The following is a 24,737-nucleotide window of genomic DNA, read 5'->3' as shown; positions in this document are numbered from 1 at the left end:
TGTCAGTTTTGTTTGATGTCAGTCTAACCTAGTGCTGATATTGAAATGAGTCTTGTTGCTGCTAGAAGTAAAACTAGCATCAATTATCTGTGAACAGGACAACCTCTTGGTATCACCAGGATTAAAACCAAGAGCTGACCTTCCTCTTGATTGTGATTAATGTATGTCTCACAGTGAATCTGATTATCTGGTTTGGTTTATACAAAGAGGTTCCAAGTTGCTATTTGCAATCATATTGTAATTTTTATTTTTAATCTCAAAAGCTTGTTAGCTGCTGTTGTGAACCAGTATCACTGGTACATTGTTGTCATTTCAGAGATGTGTTTCTAAAACTGCAAGTACCAGCTCTTGTTGGCAGACAGCTTCAGGTAGTTTTATTTCCCTTGACTGGGTTTGAAGTTTTTTGACTTTACCTTTGCACTTTAAAACTGGGACCGTCATCTTTGAATGTCACTTGAAGCACAGCTTTCCATTTTGTAGCTGAAATGGACTATGGAGTTGTAGGTGTTTGTTGTTTGGATATGTGATTTAATTTCTTGACAGTGGCGAATTGCTCCAACCTTATTAAGGGATAGTCTGGTTTTGAAAGAAATAGTTATATTTACTTCTGTGATATGGCTTGTCATTTGAATTGGGAAGGTAAAGGTTTATGCACCAACTACAGCCTCACTGGTGTTTGCATGTGGTTTGTGCCATGAAAGAATACAAGAGACAAGTTTTAAAAAAGTGACTTCATGTGTGAAATCTGACAGTTTTGCCAAGCTGTACCTTGACTGTGAGAACTGTACTGAAACATGCTGTTTGATTATCTGCATGTAGTAGTCCTCTTGCAGGATTAATGTCTTCTAAAATAAAAAGTAGATTCCAGAAACTGCACTTGTTTTAGGGAGTATGCTGCCTGACTTCTCAAAAGTCATCTGTTTAACCATGTTATGTGCTGAGCATCTTGAGTAGCTTGGACTTGCTCTTCTCTGACCTCTTTTGGGAGCAAGAGCTTTGTTGTGACCATGGAGGTAAGGTTGGAGAGGCTCCTGTAAGCTGTTGTTTGATAAGGGGCAGTAACAGCAGGGCACACAGTGCTATATAGATAGAAAGAGGTGTATTGGGCAGCATTAAAACCACAGTGACTTAAAGATTCTCTGCATAGTTGCTAAGGATATTTCCTAATTTTCTGACCTGTCTGCCTAGAGGTGTGTAGGAAGAAGTAAGGTGAAGTCTGAAGCTGGCATGGTAGAGTTCTGACTGCACAGTTGCTCTGGGATTGTCAGGGATGGAATGGAAATGAGTTTTCTGTTTCTTGGTAGCTCAGTTCTGGAATATAGGTGTTGGAAATTATCTCAGTTTAATGGCTTTCTGTTGAGGAACGAATGCTTGATTATGTTGGTTTCACCTGTAGGAATGGAAGTGAAAGTAACCTCTGAAAATGGGAAGTGAAAGTAATTAATCTACTTTCAGCATTTCATACAGTAGAAGTGCTGTGGTCTTCCTAAAACACAGGTGTTTTTATTTTTGTAATCTGCATGTAAAGACATTCCCCAAAACAGACCTTTTCAGAGACTTCAGTGTCACAGTATAGCCCCGTGTGGCGTTATGCGTGCAGTTTTTTGGATAGTAGTGTGTAGTGATGTCTGCTCTGAAGCATAACTTGGTCTTTATCCTGCTTCTCATGTGACTTGTACATTCTATTTGGCTAATAAAATTCACCTAGCATACACTTTTATAAAACTGATGACTACTGCATTAAAAAGACCCATACTGAACACCTGTATGCATAATGAGCTGATACTTGCTCGAGTCAGATAAAGTACCTCTCACTTTTTGTTTTACTATGAGGTGATGAAAAAGGTAGTTTGGAACAGCAGTAACAGCTGAAACAGCTTTGATCACAGGAAATCTCTGTGCATTACAGACTTGATAAATCAGAGCTGCACCTTGCCCTGTGGGCTTGTGTAGTAAATTGAGGTGGACAGTGATTCCCTTGGGAAGGGAGTGAGCTTTTGGGGTCTTGGAGAAGTTGCCAGTGTTGCAGCTGCAATGGCAGCTCTTGGACTTGCAGCTCTGCTTGCAGGAGGGCAGATCTGCTGGGGGGCACTGACAAGAGGTGTGCTCTGTGGGATGCTTGGGCATGCATGCTTTAACCATCAGTGAAGCTGAGACACCTAAGATAGCTAAAAATGTAATTTTTACATGCTCGATGCTTGATGGTATTCCCCCCCCCCCTCCACCTTGGATCCCTTCTGTAAAGCAAATTATTTTCATTTACCATTGAAAGACCTAAGTGGATAGTGTAGGTCAGACCACTGGTTTATTATCCTGCTCTGTCAGATAGCAGTGTCACGAGATAGTGACATTCCTATTGCTGCTGAAAAGGGTCTGTGCCTGAGTGGTGCTGAGGACCCCAACCTCCCAGAGAAGTCTGAAAATAGAGCAGCATCTTTTTTTTTTTTCTCCATACCTTAGAATGTTCCTTCTAAAAATACAAATATTTGGGTTACATTGTTAATTAATTTCTAAGAAATCAAATTAAGAATATGCACACAGTAAACAAAACCATGGTGTGTTTTGTGAGAATGGGATTTTGTTCCTACAGTTCATGAGATGCTTGGTTTTCCCATAGAAGGCAGTTTACACCAAGTCTTTTTACAAAGGATTGCTTGTCCTGTAGTAGCTGTTCTGGATTAGTGTTCCTCACATCATCAACTGCTTGTACCATGTTTATGTGCTATGTTGTTACAGACCTCTGCTTTCTAAACCATTTAATAGGAAGAAGTAATTTCCAATATGCTTTTCAAATTATGTGTCTGTATATAATTCCTAGGGTTAGCATTAGGTGATTGAAAGTGTAACCCCCAACAAGTCAGTTTTTCACCTTAGAGATGTAGTTTACAAAAACCCCCACTACTTTTGGATAACTCATTCTGTGATCTGATGCATGAATCCCTTAAAGATGAGTTTCCTGCTTGTTATTTTTGTATTTCTTAAATGAATAAAACAATTACACCCCTGCTTTGCTTTAAAATCTGTTTCACAATGCAAGCACACGACAGAGTTCTGAGCCAGCCTGAACAAGCTCTATTTGCTTTTGTCAATGAGCTTTTTTTTTAGGTGTTTATTGAAGTACTACTACTCAATTATTTCTGGTATGTGCATGTATATGCACACACATACATTACCTTTCTATCCACTTCCCTTTAATGAGTATTTCTTTGTACTCTAATGTAAGTACTACAATTGGTAGGTGTCAGATGTGTAGTTCTTATGACCTGATGAAAGTCTTTCTGCTGTATATCTGTATGTATTTGCCATCATTCACCTGTATATTAAGACTTGGAAAAGGGCTGAGGGAGTCAAGTGCTGTCCTCCTTGATGGTTCTTTTGGTCAATCTTAGTATTTTTGTTTTCTCTGCTCCCAGAACTCTGCTCAATATAAAGGAGAGGAGATAGATAGTCCCTTTTGAACTGATACCTCGTATTCATATGGTTCTGAGAGTTTTTAAATCATATCTGCATTCTTAAAAATATTCATGTCTTGGGGAAACTGGGTAGTGGGAGCACTGGAAGAGCAGAGGCTGTAAAGAAGCTGTGTTTTGGTGCAGAAAAGACATTCTTCAGATTCTTCTATTTCCAGTACTACTTTCTGAGTGTTGGAAAGATTGAGCACTTCAGGTCTGGGCTGTAGCAAAACCAAAACCCAAACCTTAAGTGCTGTTCTCTGTTCCTGGTTCAGCCTTTGACAATAGCTGTTGAAAGCTGCAACAGCATTTTCTTAAGTACTTTCTCAGTGCCACTGATCTTCTTGTAATTTTTCTTGGCTAAAAATCTGTTAGGCCAAGTGGTGGTATTGCCTATTGGTATTACACCAAGCTCAGAGCAGTGGCTATTCTCAGCTTGTCAGCCATCCAAGTAACCAAAGCTCCTTATCTTTGAAAACTGGATGTCAGGCCCAGTCAGTAATAATGCCATCTGTCTGAAGCATCTGGATATTAACCCTCTTATTCTGGTGTATACACTTTTCTTCCTGAATGCTTTCACAAATGGAAAATACACTGATTGGGAAAGAACAGTTCTTCCTCAAAAAAAAAAAAACAACAAAAAACCCACCCCAAACCATTATGTAGATCTATGTATAGTTTTGGTACATACCACACTTGTTAAACTACACTTGTTAAACTACCTGTATCTTTTCTTGTGTAATGCAGTGAGGAGTAGATGCCACTTTAGAAAGGGATGAAGTTTCTGGCTGGAGTTGTGTCAAGATGTACATTTGCTCTCTACCATGGAAATACAAGTCACTGATGAACACTGTAGAAAAATTCCTTAGAAGCAGAATGAATTGAAGGATCTGCAAATATTTCAGTTGTCAAATGCCACTCTATACCATGCAATTGCCAACCAGTTTGTCTCACAAAAGCCATGTTCTCACTGGGAATGCTGTTCTGATTTAAAAGGCATGCAAGGCTGCACACCTGAAAGCATGCTGTTAGGCTGTAATCTAGTAAATATAAAAGCTTAATACCATCTCAGTCTCTTCTGTCATTTCTGTCATTCCTGGAACTTTTGTTGCTTTCTGTGATTTTATGATGGATTTATTCTATTTTGTAAGAAATTTTGCTTTCCACAACGTCCTGGAGGGAAGGATGCAAAGTTCAGGACTTCGGTCCCTATTTCCACCACTGACTTTTTTAAAGTAATGCTGGATAAAACACGAGTAGTGTTTTGGACTGGACTCTTTTTATCAATAATCTTGTTTTTGTTACTTCAGTGGAAATCCTCCCTCTCCCAACCACACCCCCTGATGAACAAATAACAACATGGGCAGGGCATGGCCCTGGGCAGGGGCTGTGCTCACCTTGCCATTGTATAAAAGCTCAGCCCTAACAGCTGTGTTTGCAAACAGTTTACTCCTATTTCATCCCTCAGGTATCCCCCCTTCTCTAAAGTTTCCGACTCTCTGGCTGGGTTGTAGTGTTGTGAGAGACCTCAATTCTAAATTCCTAGCTCTCCCTCTGTGGTTATTTAGAACCTTTTCAAGTTTTAGTAATCTCTTGAGTTTACTAGGTAACAAATTTGGCCAAAGTCCTTCACTCTTTGATTTCACTCGGGCTCGTTTAATTGTTTTCTTTCTACCACTGTTGGGATAATGATGCTCTGCTTACTAGAGAGAGCTCCTTTGAGTCCTGTCTGATGGCAAGTTCAGGACCTCTCCCCCTGAGATCACTGCTGCACTGCAGGATGGCTGTAGTTGTAATTCCTGATGCCTCTTGCCTTAACAGCCTGTTAAGCAAAGTGCATTCTGCAGGAGAGGTAATGGTAGCTATCTACTGTTGTGCTCCTGGAGAAGTGATGTATCCTCCTGGAAAAAAAAAGAGATTCTCCCAGAGCACAAAGGGAAGGTTCAACCCTTTGCTGTGGTGGGAATTGCTGTGTTTTTCCCCCTTTAGGCCCAATCTTTCATTATTTTCTGTAAAAAAAGTTGTTACTGGAGTTCTCTGTTACTCACCCAGCACCAACTAGAGTCTGGGATCCTGCTCTGTGCTATTAATGTTTTTTTTTTTAAAGCGTGAGCTTGGGGGTGAGTCACCACCACGTGTGTTTTGGAAATGTTATGTTGGGTTTGTGTGCATGGAGCTGGTGGCAGCTGGGAGCTCTTGTTCTGTTTGGGCTGAGGAGTCAGCTGAGAGGGGGTTGAGAAACATCACCTTTGGAAGGAAGGTTGGGAAGGAAGAGCTGGGCTTGGCTTATTGTTTATGCTGCTCTGAGCCAGAAGTGTTGCAACAAGCTGGTGCCACACATTGTCTAATGCCTTCTCAGAGTGTGTTTTCTTTCTCCCTCACAGGGTACTCTTCTGCATGGAGAGAGAGGATGGGAAAGCTGAGCCCTGAAAAGCACACCACAAAAGTCCAGTAAGTGAACAGAAACCTGAGCTGAGCCTGACATACAGTTCCCACTCTGAATATGCTATGGAGATTGACCAGAAAAAGGTGTTTGCCCACAAAGTACCAAGCAGGATAATGAAGGACAGTGGATTACCTGCCAGGAAGACATGCTGCATAGGATAGCTTTTTCTGTTTGGGTAAAATAATGTGTCTGCAGAAACAATCTTACCTGAATTTTGGTGTGTGACAGCTCTGGGATTTACTTGCCTGTATTAATGCTGCAGTAGCTTGTGTTATACTGCAGTGGTGGACTGTGTTTCTTGGCTTTTGCAAAGAACAAAAAATGAAATGTTTTTCATAATTTCAAGAAGAGAGAGAGGCAATGAGTGCACAGTGAGTAACAGTAAAGAGACTTGGTTTAGAGTGGTGAGATCCTGAATAAGAATATATTTTTTTAATGCTGGTCTCTTAGAGTTACAGTATACAAATATGGGTTAAGCCATACAACATCTTTATGAAGCATATGGGTAGTTTTCTCTTATTACAGAAGGTGGTAGAGGATATACTATGAAGACCAAGAATCACATAAAGATGTTATCTTAACACATAAGCAAAACTTTGGGGGAAAAAATCCCATGCTTTTGACCATAGCCTAATTTTTCTTAAGTCCCTGTGTTCAGCCTGTAGCAATAACTGCAGAAATAGGAGAAAAAACCTGAAGACTCAAGAGGCACAGGGATTGGTAGTATTTAGTTACTGAATACTGGCCTGTGCCTTTGCCACAACAGTTTTTGCAGCTTTCTTCCTGGATATTAGTTTTTCCTCTTGAATGCTCAATTCTAAACCATAAAATCCATCTGAAAAATTCCCACCGATTTCCAGATAAATACATAAGATGACTATGGGCAGGAAGTTGGTGCTTCTGGCTGTGGGAGACATCAGTTGCTTATGCTACAGGAAGGAGTAAGAGGAGGAGCAAGAAGATAATTTTCATTTCATCTGTTACTGCTGGGTAGGGTGAGCAACAGAATGATTTATGCCTCAGAAATCACAGCCTGGGGGGGAGGTGTCTGGGGGTTGCTGTTGTAAAAGTGGTGATGTTATGATGAAACTGCTGGAGTCAAACCACTGGTTTTTCAGGATGATGGTTTATGCTGAGGGGATTATGTAATGGTGATCCTTTAAGGAAAACATATTTCATAAACCCCGATTCTCCTGGCCCCTGGCAGACAGGAGTGTAATTGTGAGACATCTACCAGCAGAGGGCAACAGTCCCAGGGGCTGGAGGTGCTGGTGGCTTCTGCAGAGCAGGATCCTGTGGTGGGAGAGAGTGATGGGGTGGATGCTCCAGCCTCTCTGCATTATAAATCACTTGCTTCAGAAAACAGTGCTTGGGTGGGAATCTCTTGCCTCTTAAGCAGCAGCTTCAGCTCGAGTGATTCCACCTCTGGGAAGATCCCTAACTAGAAAGTCTCCAAGAGCTTCCTTTTGAGCCTTGTGCTAACTTGGATACCTGTGAGTTGCTGAAAAAGCTGAATTTTAGCTGCTATTTTAGTTTGGCTTTATGAAAGCAATATTTCATGCTCTAAACTCTAGCAGACACCTTCACGATTTCTCTGCTGGGGCATCTCAGGTCCAGGTGCTCCAGGTCCATTGGGAATGTGGTACCCGAGTGTCACCTCCAAGTGACTTCAGATAGCCACTGAGATACCCAGGTGTCTGTTTCAGTAGATACCTTCCACTCTTTTTCTTATATTAATTTATTTAATGGATCTTTACCCAGAAAATGTATGGTCTAAATACAGATATGTAAATGAATATTTACTTAATTGGAATGACTAAACAATTTTAATGGGAAAGGATGTTGGGGCATGATCCAGTTCAAACATCACTCAAAGCAAATCCAGCTTCAGGGTGAGATCAAGTTGTTCACACAGACATATAGATAGATTTATTAAAAAAAAAAAAAAAAAAAGCTTGATTATAAGATTGATTCATATACATCTTAAAAAAACAGAATGAGTAATAACTTAGGCTGAGAAGATGCAGCCTTGGAAGCTTCTGTGAGTGCAGTCTTTTATTTAGGCTTTTCACAGCTCTTCAGTGCAGAAGCCATTTTTTTTTTAAATAGATGATGAATAATTTGGTAGAGGGGATTATGCAACTAAAAAGGAGAGCTGGTAAGGATAGCAAATTGGTTATGATATGGGTCTCTGGAACCTGTATATTGGTACTTACCTGGAAACAGATATATCCAGGGGAGTGAGGGGTTTCTGGATTGCTGTTTCCACTGTATTTAAGCTGCATAATCCTGTGCTGAGATATGGGTAGGGGGCACTTTCTGGCTTCTGCTGAACCTCTGGAGATTGGGTGTATTGGTGCTCTTTACAGAACTAAAATCTCAGAAACACTCCATGTGCTTTACTTACAACCTCAGGGTTAAACCAGCTGCCAGACTTTGGGCTGGGAGAGGGTTTTGGATCAGATTGGCAGGGGCTGTTTTTATTCCCTCCCTTCCTGATATTTTAATTGAAGAAATTCCTGGCTGTTGTAGGGTCACTGGCAATGCTTTGACCTCTTGTTTCCCTACAGCTTGTTAGTCGTGGGGGTTGGTCTTTCACTGTTGATCTGAAGATTGTCACAGGAATCTGGAAAGGTTTTGGTTGGCTAAGGAATGGCAGCACTGTCTGGAACAGGCAATCTGTGGATCCACCTACTCTGAGCATCAATTATGTGGTTGCCAGTGTAGGAGGTAGATAGGTGTAGGAGGAATGGAGGGCTACCTGAGACTAGGAATTTTTGAAAGAGACCCAAAAATTTCCCCCATCAGGTGTTACCAGTTCCTTTTAACCACCTGCTCTTTCAAGATACCAATCTTAGCACTTAAAAACACCACAAGAAATTTTCGTCTTGGAGTTGTTACCCAGTCATTATTATCTTGCAAGGCTGCTATAAAGATAATCTCAGATTACTGGAATGCTTTTGCCTCATTCCAGCAAGGGCATTCCCTGGTTTACTCTTGTCTGTCACTGGGATTTACCTTTCTGTAATTGCTATTGGGGTTTGTAGAGCCCAGCAGTACAGGTGTTGTTGGGGCAAAACATGTAAGAGGGTTCTGCTGGTTTGGTATGTAGTTCCTAGGTGAGATGTAAAAAAATTTTTTTAATGGGGAAAGGCTAATATTGTGTTGTTTTAAAACTATGTGTTAAGAAAATGCACAGATAATTCACAGCAATTTCAGGACCTGCTCTTGTATGTGGATTTTTTGTGATTAGTGAGGGACTTGCTCAGTGGAAACAAGCTCCAACCCTTGTTTTCTAGGTAAATTCTACTATTTTTAGCATAGCTACTTTTGCTCTGATTTGAACTGGTATCTTGTGGCTTTGCATGTTGTACATCAAGAGTGTAAAAATGAATGGACAGTCAGGAAGTACTTTAGGATCTGGATGTGTTAAACCAAGAGGTTAATGGGATGCTCAAAGGGAAAATGCAGGAATTCTGCCTGAATGCTGTGTGAAGGTTGACTCTGTGGTTTTATCTGTATTTCTTCTGTTTACTGGGAGGCTGTCAAATGGTGTTTAAACATCAGGACTCTCATCTCCATGCAACTTTGATGAAGTATTTAACATCCTGATGTGTTACTTATCTGAAGGATAGGGATGATGAGTAGTTAAGATTCTCAGTGAACTCATTGCAGAATAAGATTGAAGAAAAACTAATCTTTTAATAAATGAGGAAAAAAATAGATTTACTTATGTAAAAGTCCCTGCAACAGTACCATCTAGAATCAAAATGGCAAATCTGATTTAGTCCAGTGCTTTGGGTCAAACAGCATCTTCATCTGATCCTACACAGCGTGTATTTGGCCCATTAGGTTGCAGAGAAGGACAGCAAGATATCTATAAACTGCAGAACTGGAAGCTGGATCCTGCTTTCTGCAGAGGATGTGGGGAGGTTGAGGGGGCTGGGACCCTCTCCCTTATCAGCAGGACTCTCACCAGTTGTCTCTGGGCACTACCCCACGTGTGGGCTTGACCTTGCATTTGGTACCCAGGATTTTCTGCCTCTAAAACTTTTTGTTTTTAATTCTTGCAAGCCCATAGCTTGCAAGAATTAAAGCAGTTATGGGCCACTCAGCTCATCCACCAGCTCCTCAGAGGCCAACTCGAGTTGCGGAGGCAACGGCACTGATGGAAGGAGTGGTATCAAGAGCCAGATGACCGATGGATGGATGGATGGATGGATATCGGGGAGATTTGGGCTGCTCCCCCCTCGGTACCAGCTCTCTCCCGTCCCTCTGCCCGGTGGATCCCGCTCGCTACCATAGGGATCGTAGGGATGTTAGACTGGGTTAAGGATGCTCGGCTGGCGCTGTTATGCCAGCGGCGCTGACCGTAGCCGGGGCTCAGAACCTGCTCTGTGGGCCGGACTGGGCCGGGCCGGGCGGGGCGAGCGGCGGGGCCGCCTCCACAGCTGCCGTTGCCCGGAGACGCTCGCAAGCTCGCCGTGGGAGGAGGCTGCGAGGAGGCGGAGGAGGAGGAGGAGGAGGAGGCGGCGGAGGGCGGGCGGGCTGCGGGCAGTCGCTGCGGCGGGGCCCGGCGGGGACGCAGCGCTCCGCTCCCGCAGGACGCGGCCCGGGGCGGGGGCGGCCGCTCGCAGCCATGCCGGGCCCGGGGCGCTGAGCCTGCCCCGGCCCCCGCCGCCCCGCACAATGGAAGAGGAGAGGTAGGTACCGCCGCCCTTTGTGTCCTCCCCGGCACCGCGGGGTGCGCAGTGCCTGGCCGGAGGGATGCGGGGGGGTGGGCTGCTGTGTCCCGGGGATGGATGGGGATACCCTTCCCCGGGGAGAGTTCCGCGGCTGTGCGCAGGCATGCGGGGATGCCCCCCCCGTGCATTCCTCCCTGTGCCTGCCCGCTTGCAGAAATACCCTCAGCGCCTGCCGTGTTATTAGCAGATGTTGCTATGTCACGGTGATAAGCTGCTTCACCCCGTGTGCCCAAACCCAAGGAACGGGGCGGGAGGCGGTGGTGGGGGGGAATGGTCTGTAGGATGGGTTTTAGAGATGAATAACGAGGTAAGGGAGGCTTAAGAATCACTCGTGGAGCGCGGGAGGTGTGGATCAGGAAGGGTGGACTATTGTGTGTCAGGAGAGGTGGGCTGATGTTCTTCGGATGTGCTCCGCCAAGATGTGCCTCTCGAAATGCTGGGCTTGTGTCTGCCTTGCTTGTATCTTAAATCTCCAAGAGCTGACTTTGTCATTCACTTGAGGACATACCCACTGATATTTGGTGTTTTTTTGATGAACCAGTGAAAATCTGTAGCGTCTGTGGAGCCTTCGGGGCTCAATTTACCAATCTATGGATGTGGGAGCTGAGCACTGCCCGGGTGTTATGGCAGGCAGGATGGGATCCCATGTCTTGCTTGCACAGTAGCTGAGCCATATACACTTTATTTCCTGCGAGGCAGCGATTTTGCTCTAAAACTGTGTGCAGAAGTGCTTGCAGACTCAACCTAATGCCCTCTGAACACACCAAAGAGATTATTGATTGCTACACAGGGACTTCCTAGGTGCCAGAGAAATGGTCAGTGTTCCTGCTCTGCCCACGTCCTCCCACTGTGCTCTCTGGGTGCCTTACACACACCAGAAGCTCACTTGTACTGCTTGAAGCTAAACATTAAGCTGGGTTGTTGGTTTTGGTATTTTATTTTTTTTTTTCAAATGGGGTATGCTGAGTGCTTTTCCTTTTGTGCTGGTGACCTTGCAGGGGTGGGGGAACAGGGAAGGGGCTTGACCTGCTGGTAGGACTCATCGTCAGGGCTTGACAGAAGTTTTGTTTAAATATGATACATTGGAAAATTAAGTTGGGGTCAACTCTCAAATTCCGGAAATTTTCCCTCTGTCAACGGGAAAGCAGTCACAGCAGCCTGTGGGAGTTGCTTCCCTGGCTCTGAAGGGCAAGCTTCTACCCCCGTGTGCCTCAAGGGTTGCAAATTCTGTGTATTTAATGTGCAAACCCTAACTTTCAGCCCAACACCTCTCTTTAAATTATAGTGTAAAGCTTTGGTTTTATGTAAGGGTGAGAGTGGCCACCTCTGGATGTTTCTCCAGATACGAACCCATGGAATCAAATATATATATATATATAAAACACACACATTTACATAGAAATGAGTCTAGTGTTAGAGAAAGTGTCCTGGAGCTGTTTTCATACCCTAAGCTAGGATCATCCTTGGCACTGGTATTACCTTTTTTTATGGTTACCAGCAATGGTCTCATTTTGACTGGAGGCCTTTTGCTGGGGTACAGCAGCAAAAAAGTCACCAGTGAAGTACATGGACTGTTGGGCTGTTTTGTTGGACCTGTTTTTGGTGGACCATCTGTTTTTAGGGCATGAAGGACTATCCCCATCAGCATATTCTCTGCCTCTGGAAGTGAGGAATGATTACCCAAATTGCTGTTTGTATTTCTGGTTTTCAGGAAGAGAAGGGTGGCCCTGAGCTGGTCATAGGCAGTAACGTTGTGGGGTTTGACTCTCGGCAAGGAAAGCTGGAAATATTCACCTGCTTTTGAGTCTCAAAGGGCACATCGTGTGGGACTGCACTGAGACTGCTTTGCCTGCTCTGAGCAAGTCCTGGAAGAGGTGTTGAAAAATGACCTTGGTGGGCAAGCTCCCTGGGCTGGTTCCATTCCCATTTTTTTGTACTTTTGCCCAGCATGTCAGCTCAAATCCCTGTCACGCAGATTAGGGCTCAAATGTTAGTCTGTGACTTTCACGACAGCAGAATTCCCCTTGGTTTTTAATGTTGTTGCTTTTTCCATTTTATAGTCAGCAGCAAACACATTATTGGTGCTCACATCACCTCTGACTCTGGTCCCAAGCCTGGCTGGACTCAAGTATCCTGATAACTGGCACATTCGAGTTGTTCAGTGGTATCATGTGCCCATGTCATTGCATATGGGCAGAAGCAGCTGAGGACAAGGGGGATTTAACCTGAAACATCCACCTTTAGCAAGACATTATTTTATGATTCTTGATTCTCTCCTACTGTGCTGGTAGGGACTTGCAATTTGGAGAAATTACATAATTCTGTGTCATCAGGCATGGAACTCTGGTTTGGAATTTGCAAGATGTGTTTGAGTTTGAATGAGGAATAAAGAAACTGAGATTCTATTTTTTTTTTTGTTGTTGAAGGATTAAAAAAACTGTAATTTTAACTTTATTGTTGTGTGTGGGTAATCTTTTCACAGTATTTGGATTTTCCTTAGGAAGCAAATAGCATTGTCGTATTTTGAATTATTCTGTGTTGTTTCCATTACAGGCAGGAAAGACTTTTCTTCTTAGTAGCTCCTGAAGTCTGCTTTTCCCCTGAGGTTGCCTTTACTATGAAAATCCTTTTGGGGATCTGCTGTGTACCAGTTGTGTGTTTTTTCTAAGCTGACATTTCTGTGTTGATGTAGGCATTGAAAAAGTCAACAAAACAGGAAAATAATGTTGCTAGTAAAAAAATGGAAGTACTTTCCATTATGCTACCTCCCATTTGTTTTAATAGTAGTATGTTTCTCTGAAATCCTCTCAAAATCCATCTAAATATTCGGGTCCCAGCCTCCCCAGTGCCACACAGTAGGATGAGACTGGACTGGACATGTCTGGTGTCCCATCAGCTCTCCAAAGTGAGAGCCTGGTTGAGAGGGACCTTGGTGGTGTCCATGCTTGGGCAAAGAGTTGAACCTGGTGGCTGTTCTCCCAGAAACAGGAGCAGAAGCTCAGCCTTCTGTGCTCTGAAGGAGAACACATTTGAGATCTGCCTCACCTTTAGGGTGAGCTTCTGGCTCCAGTGAAGCCAGTGCTAGAATTGGTTTTGGCAGAGCTGAGTTTTTTGTTCCTGGAGTTTACCAGCTCTCAGCAGGGCAATCATCTTGCCAGGGGACAGTTTAGCTCTAAGGGAAGCTTTTATTCTTTCACATAATCTACAAAGACATCTGTAATTACTGCTGGTAACTAAGGCAACCCAACTTTATAGCTGATACTTGCATGCAGCAGAGCTACAGGTTATGGGGTTTTCAAATGCCTTCTCTTGGTTGGTGTGGGGCCGTGTGTGGGCAGGAGCAGTGCTGAGAGCCCACGGGTGGCTTGAGCCCAGCCCTGCTCATAGGTTTTGGAGAGGAGGAATATGGTATAAACAGGGTTTTGATTAGCTTCTCTACCTTAATCAGGAACTCTCAAATCAGGGTTTGTTTGTTCCACTTGGGGACAGCGTTGAAAGGCCACGCAGGAGGTGGCAGTGGGGTTGGCACTCTCTGAAAGTAAGAGCCTCTTTGCTTATTTTAGGAGAATCCTGCTGTGTCCCTAACGAGGATGTTCAGCTGGCCCAGGGAAATTAAATAATTTGTCCATTCACTCAGTGCCTGGGCTCAGATAGCCCAGGAATAGAACAAATTGCTCCTGGCAGGCAGCTTGTGAGTCCCAGTGGTGTGAGAGGACATCAGGAAACACGAAGGTGCTGGGGGAAGTTTCTGTGTCACAGAGTGCAGGGGCTCCTGCATGTCCTGGTGGTCTTGGGCAGTGCCTTTCTTCTGCACCCTGTTCATCCTTTGCTTTGCTCTATTAGTACAACAACAGTGCAATAATTCCTGGTGTTTTCAGGGGAAAAAAAAAAGGGCTATGCAATGTGCTGGTTTGGTCTTCTGAGGTCTTTTGCTATGTGGCAGGTTGTACTTGCTCGGAGCATTTAGCTTCTTGCATTTTTGTGTTGGAAATGTGGTGGTGATCTCTGAGAGTGTGTGCAGGGAGGTGTGAAATCCTTCACCCAGATAAAATCATCCTCTGTCCATTACTGGAACACAGTTCTGTAGAAGCTGAGTCAGTCTCAGGGATGAGTTAAAGGCTCCTAGCCATTAATTTTTCAAATGTGTTTTTTAAATGAGTCATTTGGAAAAACTTTAAATAGCATATCTTGATTTTCTCGAAACAAGTTTTTAACCAGACAATCTGCAATATTTTCTTAGGGTGGGCCTCTGGCAAAATGTAAAATCCACCCCTGCTAACAAAGCTGAGGATGTCTTTTAGGATGCTTTTAAAAAAGCTACTTTTCATGCTTTTGGAGAAGAGCTGATTGATCTTTTCCAGAAATTCTGAAGCATGTTTTTTTCTTTTAAAATGCACAAACAAATGGTGAAGTTGAGGCTTTAGGAAGTTTATCTGACATTCACTTGAGTGTTCAATGAAACTTACCATGTCCTTTGAACTGTATTTCTTGCCAGCAGAAAAGTTTGGACATAATGAATCTTTGGTTTCTGGCATGAAAGTGCTAATAAATAAATAAATCTCTGTGGTGTGCTTTTCCTTATTAAAGAAGCCCCATGATTTTTTGTGTACATCACTTGATTTTGGACCCCTCAAGGTCTGTTTTTGACGATGACCAAGTGTGGCCAGCAGCAGACCAGCTGTCCCTGCTCTTATCACTGAGTGTATTTCACTTGCTCAGCAAAGTGAAGGAATTGGACTTGTCTGTGTTTTTGGCATTAACTTTTGTCTCGGGCACAGAGCTGGAGGCCTCTCAGTGGTCAGGCCTGTGTTCAAGCTGCGTGTGGCTTGGCTGCTGTTCAGCATCTTGTTTCTAGAAGAAGGACAATGCAGCCCACCAGGACAGCTGGGGGGCAAAGAGCTTGGTGTGGGCTCAAGAGACACCATGCTGGTAACAGCCACGGGTCAGGAGCAGGCAACAGGGAGGGTGCAACTTTCAGCAAAGGTTTCATATTGTCAAGGGGTTGTAAATTGTTAGTAATGGTGTTTTTCAGAGGAGAAGTCACTGGTGAGTGTATGTATATAAACATATATGTGTCTGTATACACAAGAGCAGAGGCTGTCAGGCTGCTCTGGGGAAGGATCTTTCCATGCCTCCCTGGCTTTGGTACCCTACTTAAAAAATCAGCTTCTGGTCACTGACAGGAGCAGGATACTGGACTGCCCAGCCTGTTAGTTTAACTCAATTCAGCCTTTTTCATTGTGATAAAATCCCAACTAAGAAAGGCAGCAGGGAGGAGGAGACAAACATGAACCTGAGGGAGATCATCCTTTGGAAGGAAAACTCTGAGAAGGTCTGCAATTGGGTGGATGGTGGTGGTGGGGTCAGCAGCTTTTAACTTGGGCATCCTTGCTTGGCAGGCAGGTTTAAAGGGGAAGCTGTGGGTGTAAGCAGAGCAAGGACCTGGCTCTAAGTGCTGTTTTTTCCTTTAGCTTGGAGTGGTTTCACACCCTTTCAGATCAGGGAGGTAGAGATATTGACCTGATATCAATCCTGTATGAAGAGTCAATGCTCCCAACAAAGTCATGGGATGTGTATGTGCCTTAGGCACCTGTTGGCCTGGTTAAACACAGCACACAACTGAGTTCATCTGGTTTGATGTTGCCTAGATAGCTGGTGGCTCTGGTAAGAAAGTGTGGTTTAGGAAGGCTTTCTGTATGTTTCATGGGCACTAAACAGATCTATTTCTAAAATGGAAATGAGATGTGGACTCTGTAATGCTAATGCTTTGGAAGCTGTGTAGGGAGTATTAATAGTCCTTTTTTATCTCAATGGAAGAAGATACAAATCATGTATTGTATGCTTGGGTTTTTCAGACAGAACATTGGAGACCCAACTCTCTCTGTATAGATGTTAAAGTATCCATGGTACTCTTGTAGTTCCCAGTGCTAAAGACTCTTTCTATTCAGTGATGCAATTATGTTCTGGCTTGAATTTCAACTTATACTGCTTTCCTGGCCTGAAGCCTGTAAGGCTGGGCTTTGTCCTCAACTGTTTGGCACTTTTTCCTTTTCTTCCCTGCTGACTGAAATGTGGGCTGGGTTGGCTTTCACCATCCATGCAGAAGTTGCTGCATTTTTTGATGCTCTTCATATGATGAACCTGAGCTGGCTAATAACATGCAAGTAGTTCTGTGCATAATACCCTATGCTGCAGTTTTATGATACTTTTTTTGTTTTTTTAATGTTATCAAATCAAACTTTCTGCTCTTTTTTTGGTCCCTGTTTGCAGCATTAAGCAGAGCTCCCGATCCTCTGAGGCAGCTGAAGATGAAAAGGACCAGCGCACAGTGACAGTCAACCACTCTCACATGAAAAAGGCATTCAAGGTCATGAATGAATTACGGAGGTAACTTTTGACTTAATGGGCACCCTCTCTGGTTTAGCAGAAATGCACTGATTGAAACAGAAAGGCCTCTGGGAGAAGAAAATCTGTGCCATCTTTGGTACAGCTAATGGCTGCGTGTAGGGTATTAATAAACAAGTAGAAAGAGGCAGCTAAAATACAGCCCTTTTGTGGTGGGTTGCTCTTCCCAGTCTCAGACCTCTCTGTCTTCTCAGCAGAAGGAAGTCAGCCATGGCTCAAAAACATCTCAGCAATAGCCTTCATTTATAGGTGATCATTCATTTAGTCTTTTCCATTACTTACAGCAAATTCAGCTGTAAACTATGTTGTTAACTGAGCTAATGGTCTGAAAACCAGTAATAGAACATTACAGACATTAAGACACCTACACATAATTATAGACCTAAGATTATTAATGTACTGTTCTTACTCTCTCTAACTGTAACAGTGTCACTCAATCTGGGCTTAAGACTTCAAAGCAGGGGGTGAATAAAGTAGCAACAACCCAGGAAGAATGTCAGCTTTCTACTTGCAAATTCAAAAATCCTGATATTGGTTAGAAGAGAACACGTTGGTCCCTACACCACTGTGTGGGTACAGGGAGAATGGAGGCTGAAAAAAATATCAGCAGACACAGTCTTCAAGAACTGCTGTCATCACATCAGCAGTGTGGTGGCAGTGGTTACACCCAAATTGTTTCTTGGTTGTTGTTATCCCACAAACCAGACAGAAATTCATTCTCAAATTCTGAGTAGTTCATTTGAATCTTTTACTATTTAAATAGAGACTTGGATTTTAAAATAATTCCCATGGAAAGTACACGTGTCACACACATGAATGTACATGTTCCCTCACTACCCAGATGGTGTGATAAAAGCAGGTAACACCCTTTACTCTTCCTGCACGCTCAGATTACTCAAAAGATGCTGTAATAGTATATTGGGAAACTACCTGATCCACAGAAGGATCCTCCTGTGGATTAAGCAGTTTCCAAATACACGTGTTCTCTGTCAGGAGAAGCATTAGAGATGTCTCCTTCCATGGGTGTCTGACAGTGATTCTCAGTTGCACAGGAACCGAAAATGGAAATACCCTTCCCTTGTAACAATTACATGGAGCAAAGTCTGATTTTGTTTTTTTGGCATCCCTTTAGTCCTTTCTTTGTAACTGAAAGCAAAGGATCTGAAAATAGAGGTTTGTGCAGCTATATTCAGAAATCCATTGTGCTACTATTTTTCCTTTTGCTAAATGAAGCATAGTGGGAATAGATGGAGAGAGACAATGTTTCATAGTGCCTGTAGTTAGGTGGATCTTGTGCTGAAGTGATAAAACATAGGAGACTGAAAGCTGCCCTTAAGCACCTGTTTGATGTTTTCTTTTCCTGGGCACTCCTTTCTTTGAGCTCCTGCTGCTGTTCTGGCATACACAGTTCTCAAGGCTATTGTATGTGCATTGAGCTTGCAATCCCTTAAGCTGTCAACAATCAGTCTTAATAGCTACCTTGAATAATAGTGCCTCGATTCAAATGTGTCTAGAAATCTTGCACAGAGAGTTTAGAAAAATCTTGCTGAGCTCCTAGCCTATTAGTGACATACTGCTCACTTGAAATTTTTAGCTTTCAAATGTAGATGAAATTGATTTCATAGGAAGTACTTTAGATAACTGTAGTCCAAAGAGGAATTGAACAGAGCTGAAAGAAATGAGAAAGCCTCCATTAAGAGGCTGTTCAAGAGCTCTCCTTATTGCTGTCACCCCTTCCAAAATGGGGTGTACCAGAGTGCCAGTTCCTGTTTTCCTTCTGTTTTCCAGCTATCACCCTCCATTTTGCAGATGTTTTGTTCATGGATTCCACTGTGTGCAGTAAAGGAGCCATACCTAGTCCATTAGAAGCTCTGCCTGTGTTTATTTGATATGCAGTTTCCTAAAGACAAAGCACAGTGTGGTGATAAGCATTTCTGAAGGGAAGGCAATGTCTAGATTTACAGATGCTGATCCTTTTTCAGGCTTGACATTTGAAAAGAACACCCTTATTTTGCATTTGTATGCTCAAACATCTTAAACCAACTTACTGGGAGGCTGAGCACTTCTATCTGTCTGCATCTCTGAAGCCCTGTGCAAACATTAACTAATGAATCCTCTAAGGACAGAACGTGGAGCTGGTAGAAAAGGTCACTAGTTAATGAAGTGACTTTTCCAAAGCTGTACAATGAGTCAGGGGGGGAGCTCAGAAGTTTTGTAGTTTCTATTTGGAAGCCTGTGCTTTTATCTCAGTGACTCTTAATCCCAGACTAATTTATGTGGTAAACCAAGTCCTTAGGCCCGTGGATAAACTCAAGTGATTGTCATCTCACTGAGAGAGGGCTGAGTCTCCCTCTGTGCTTGCCCATGACAGGAGATGTTTTGGTGGTCATTTTCTTTAGGGCCAAACATGTGAGGAAGTACAGAAATAACTTCTTTTTCCACTCTACCTTTCCCATGTGGGACGATGAAAGTGCTGCTGATGTTTCCTGGCATGGCTGTTTCTTGTCTTATGGATCTGCTAGCACTTGTCTCCAGGTAGTGCCCAAGTTCTTCACCTCTCCTGTGCCTTCTCCAAGCCCTACTTGTTTGAGAGGTGGAAGGAACCCCATACCTATCTGTTCTTCGGGAAATATACATGCCTAGTTAGCCATCCAGATTTTTTTTTTTTTCAGGAAAAAGCAGAACTGGGCAGGGCTGCAGCATTGGGAGGAGTCTGGCTTTACTTTGTAGGCAAACACTGATAGGATCCAGTAGATTAAGAGGACCTTCTGCTGGCTTTTGGCAGAAGCTCAGGTGCCTTTTCTATAGTGGTGGGACCTCTGCTTACTTTTTCAGGATATATGGATGTAGCTTTCTGCCTGACCAGGAGTTTTGAAATGATTTTTGTCTTTTCTGGTGTTTTTCCAGCAAACGGCTCCTCTGTGATGTGGTGATTGTGGCTGAAACTGTGGAGATGGAAGCCCACCGTGTGGTCCTTGCAGCCTGCAGCCCTTATTTTTGTGCCATGTTTACAGGTACTCTTCTCCACACCAGATGCTATTTTTGGGTTGAATCTCAAACACAGAGGCTTCTGGCTGGGTCTCTAGCAGGAACTGCAGCAGAGACAGTAGGCATGGTCTGAAAGGATTTCTTTCCTTGAGAGGAAAAGTATGGTTAGTATGGTTAGGTCTGCAGTTTACTACACTTGATGGATGATGGTGGTCATCCTTGACTAATTCCTTGACCCACATGTGGGTATGGGGTGGTTGTATGGGTGTGTGGGGTGAGTGGGTAACAGCTGAGTCACAGGAAGGTTACGATGAGGTTTGGCTCACTGCTTTTTGGGTTGGTTTTTTTCACTTTAACAAGACCTTGGGTCATGAAAACACATCATTAACATCAAGCACGTGTGCAGTGCCCTAAATGTTCATGGTGCACATCAAAGAAGTTGCTGGCACAGGAGTTGTAGTTTCAAGGCTCAGCTCTGCCGATGCTGGTTTGCAGTCATGGACATTTAATCTCTCATGGCACTTTTGGCTGCTGCCCGAAATAACACCCTTGTTCTCTGGATCCCAGTGTGTTTTAGCAGCCCTGCCTTTTTTACAGGGTGCATTGCTGCAGGCTGGGATATTTTGCTAATGCCAGATGCAACCTCAGTGTGAAGGGAAGAAGAGGACAAAATTTCTTGATCCCTATAGTGTGGGGCCATTGGAGGCTGTGCTCAGGTGGGGCAGCATAAAAAGCTGTGCTGATCCCAAGGCATGGGAGTGACCAACTTATTTTAAGTCATTCTAGTAAAATTAGTCTGGTCAGGAGCTGCTGAGCTTCCTTTTCTTGTCCTTGCTGTCCTTTCCAGGTTAGGAACTGACTTAACTAAACATGAAGAAAATGGTTGTGTGCTCCACGTTGTTACTGTCTGCTGTCCCTCAGCTGCAGCCTTGGGTTTTTGCCTCCATTTCATGATCATTTGCCTGTGGTCTAGGAATTTCTGCTTTTCTTTAAAAAGTCATGAGATTAGACCCCATTTTATTTGCTTTACTGGAAGCAGATAATAGCATTTCTCAGGAAAAAGCTTGTCGTTTGGAAAGCTTTTTTCCCTTCTGTAATGGGGGAGGACGACACTTAGGGTGTAAACAGATGTCTGGATGTGAGATGGGATGTGAAGTTTGACATGGTGGCTTTATCAGTGTGGGGAGCTGAGGTGGAGAGAGCATTTGTGTTTCCCGGGGCACTGGCACTGCACAGTGGGAGTGGGAAATGGCCACGTTGATGAGGCAGAGGAGCAAACCCTGCTCAGAAGCACCTCAGGGAGGATTTGAGAGTGCCTGTGATGAGAAGTTAAAAAAAGAAAAAAATATTGGAAAAACCCTCTGATCCTTAGAGGTGACCTGAGCGGGAAGGCAGTGGCGCAGAGCTGCTCATGTTTCCATGCAGGAATTCTCCAGGCTCTGTAATCCCTCACAGTGCGAGTTAAACAGTAATCAGCTAACCCAGTCATGTGGCAGCTCCCCTGGGCTGGGTGACAGCTTGGCAGCTGCTGGTCCCCTCCCCCTGACATCTCCCTGGGGGCAGCAGGTCAGGCAAAGACCAGTTCTCCCTTTGCTTTCAGCCCAACTAGCCACAAATTTCTAAGGTGTGGATCTGCCTCTTTCAAAGACCGAGTGGATGATCTCCTGCCAGCTGAGTGGTGGTGCCCACTCTGGAGGACATTTTAAAACCACAGCTTGCACGTTGGTTGGTTGGCCGGGTTTGGTTTGGTTTTTTTTCATTGCTTGTCATGCTGAGTCCCTGACAGAGGAGTCTTTTTGGGGGGTGTGGGAAGCTGGAGGGGACCCCAGCAGTGCCAGCAGCCACACCGTAGGGAATGATCAGTATAAAGCTGTGAGCAGTGTGGCCCCAAACTGAGACCTGCAGCTTGTCCATCTTCACTGACATTCACTGACATCCCTATAGACTTGGCCCGAATTTGGACTCATGAATTCTTGTGGTGCCATTGGGATCTTTGCTAAGCTGCCTGCTGCCCTCTGGTTAGGCATTTCTCTTTGAAATAGCCTTGGGAAGCCCCAAACCAGGCACATCTTCCATTTGTATCTTCCACTGCTGAAGGAGAGACAGGACCTAGCACTTCCTATCAGTGTCCCTTCCTCTACTGGCTTTCTGGAGCATTTCAAATGCTGGCTGGTCCTCCTTGTCACCATTCTGTGGGGATGATTTGGGACAGTAATTTCCATCCCTTTAGAAGGAGACACAATAGTTTTGGAAAGGATAACAGATACTTCAGTGATGCTTCTAGGTCTGTGTGAGATACCTGGGGGGACTTGGAAAGAACTGAAGGAGGAAGCAGTAATGCAGAAAGCTCCCTTGCAAGTCTCGTGAGCTGCTTCAAAGCCCTTGCCCCATGCTGAGAGAGGCTGTGGTTTTGTGCTATGATGCACGTGTTCTCTTTCAGCACGTCTCTGATTTAGGAAGCAACAGAAGCCCTGAGAAGTCTCTCTGGATTGCAGCATGTAGGAGGCAGGGCAAGCTGCTGTGCTGGGTAAACAAGGCCCTGTGAGCTGCTGCTGCAGTTTGTCTTGTGACAAAGGAACAGAGCAGAGAGGAGCAGGGAAAGAACCACTGGGTGCTGAGCATGGTGCACGAGGAGCTTGCCTTATCAAGGGGATGGTGACTGTGAAGTCTGTCCCCTGAAGAAGGTCTGCTTGAAGCCTCTCTGCCTGTTTTACTGCCTCCTCAGCACAGCCCTGATGTATAAGAGGGAATGCTGATGTTTTGAATTATTCTGTCATTCAGGTATCAGGTGAGGCTTGAGTCTGACTTGTGAAAGACAGCGTTGGGGTGAGGTTTGCGGGCATTAAATGTTGTGGGTTTCTTTGTCTGAAAAGATGTGGGATGAGATGCTTTGATTGACATATCATTTGGCTGCCCACAGTGGTACTTTAGAGGCTGTGTTTGCTGTGGGTCTGTGCTTGGAGGAGGGAGGGGGGCAGCTCACTGCCTGCTCCTGATCCACACCAGCCTGGCTGGAGGGGTTGGATCCTGCCCAACCATGGGGCACAGCACACAAGACTCCCCTTCTTCACCCTGCACCGGGCTGGTAGCAGAGCAGAGGCAGTGCAGGCTGTTTGTGTGCAGAGCTGGCAGCTTGCTGGTGGGTGTGGAAGCCCACACAGCCTTTATTTTTGTTGCCTGTGTCACATGAGCGCCACAAAGACCGATGATGCGATTGGATCGGTCCCCCCGAGCTATTTCTGCATTGATCTCTGGGTCTGTCTGCCCAAACCTCCCCTTGGACTCCTCAGGGCTCTGCCTGCTCCCTTGCCCCTCGCTGTGCTGTCCCGGGGGGGTTTACCCAGCTGCTCCTGCAGGCACCTCCAGCTCCACATAGGCTGATGGGATCTGGCCTGTGCTCAGAAGCCCTCTCTCATCTCTGGAGATAGGAGTTTGTTTTGTTTTGTTTTGTTTTTTTCAGAGGAAATGTGTGAAGGAGATGACATGTATTTTGTCAATTAAAAAGTCTTAGCTACTTTGGAAGCCTCTGAAATGTAGGTCATTTATCCTTTTGTACTTGTACATTTTTATTCATGGGCTTCTCTGAATAACGTTTTATTACCTAATTTTTAAAATTATATTTGAGGCAAATATTATTTCAGTCCATGCTTCCCGTGGGACTTAGTTGGCTCTTCTAGTACATATGGTCTGAATTCACTCCTGTTATTTACCTCCTTATTGGCCTAAGAGAAACCTGCAAAGTTCAATTTCCAGAATCCAGATTTTGCTCAAGCTTGGACCCCCTTTAGTATCTGACTCTGTGCTATGAACTTCATGTCCTCTGCTATGTCTTGTTGCATGCTGTACAGTGAGGCAGTAATTACTTCTCCCATAGGCTGCAGGAACTATTTTTCCTCTTAATCCCACAGCAGTACTGAGTCACCAGATTTCTCAGAGTTGTGATTATTCATGCCCAGGTTTAAGAACTGACATTTCATCACGCTTTTCTTTGTTCAGCTTTGTTTTTTCACTTATTGTTTTCTTTCTACTTGAGAGTTTGTTCTTTCTTTCCTGTGGTTTCTCAAGAACTTGGTGATTAAAACCTGGGTGAGGTCACCATGTGCGTGGACACTGGAAGGGGCCTAGGGAGTCCTTTCCCCTCCTCCCCACAGTGTGCTTTTGTTGCTGTGACGTGCTCCTCTTACACAGACGTAGGTTTTACTTGTATATCCTTAGGGAAAACTATTACTCTGGTTCTGTGTATTTTTTTTTTAAATTAAATTTAAGTTTTATTTTAATTTTAAAGTTACATATTTGGAGAAAAGATAGAGTTTAGATCCAAAGGCTGCCTTCCCTCTGAGGTGTGAGGTTGGGAAGGTGATAGATGCAGAAGGAAAGAGACATCTTTCTGCACAGATGCTTTGTACAAAGTGTAGCTGTGTGGACAGGTTGCAGCAGGGTGTTTTAGGAGAGAATCTTGCAGCACGTTGCCTGTAACTGCTGGCATGTTGGCTTGTTTTCCTCAGCAGGTTTCTGGTTCTTCTGAAGAAAGATGGTAATGCTCCCTCACTTTTATTGTAGAATATACCATGAATATACCCTTTGAACATACTCATCTACCTATATATGTATAGTTTATATTTTTTTATATTATTTTTTTTAAAGCCCTCTTAAGACTTGTCCACAGTGTCTTCAGGTCTTTCCCTGTGATAAAACGGTTGA

The 24,737-nt window shown here is 44.0% G+C and overlaps 1 protein-coding gene across 3 annotated transcripts in view; it reads left to right on the top strand.

The window, feature by feature from the left end:
* The window catches only part of KLHL3 (kelch like family member 3), a 54,817-nt gene that overhangs the window by 3,383 nt on the left and 26,697 nt on the right, over nucleotides 1-24,737 (top strand). The window contains exons 2-4 of one of the 3 annotated variants that reach the window (XM_071758461.1): nucleotides 5,837-5,903; nucleotides 16,914-17,030; nucleotides 19,956-20,062. In XM_071758461.1, coding sequence (XP_071614562.1) covers nucleotides 5,863-5,903; nucleotides 16,914-17,030; nucleotides 19,956-20,062 — 265 coding nt within the window. In that variant the 5' untranslated portion in view covers nucleotides 5,837-5,862. Of the gene's footprint in view, nucleotides 1-5,836; nucleotides 5,904-10,431; nucleotides 10,602-16,913; nucleotides 17,031-19,955; nucleotides 20,063-24,737 lie in introns of those variants that run through there. The other 2 variants (XM_071758462.1, XM_071758463.1) reach the window with 2 other exon arrangements.

The sequence above is a fragment of the Heliangelus exortis genome, chromosome 15 (assembly GCF_036169615.1).
Source record: "Heliangelus exortis chromosome 15, bHelExo1.hap1, whole genome shotgun sequence".
Taxonomy (NCBI): domain Eukaryota; kingdom Metazoa; phylum Chordata; class Aves; order Apodiformes; family Trochilidae; genus Heliangelus; species Heliangelus exortis.
This window is presented reverse-complemented; position numbering and strand designations above follow the sequence as displayed.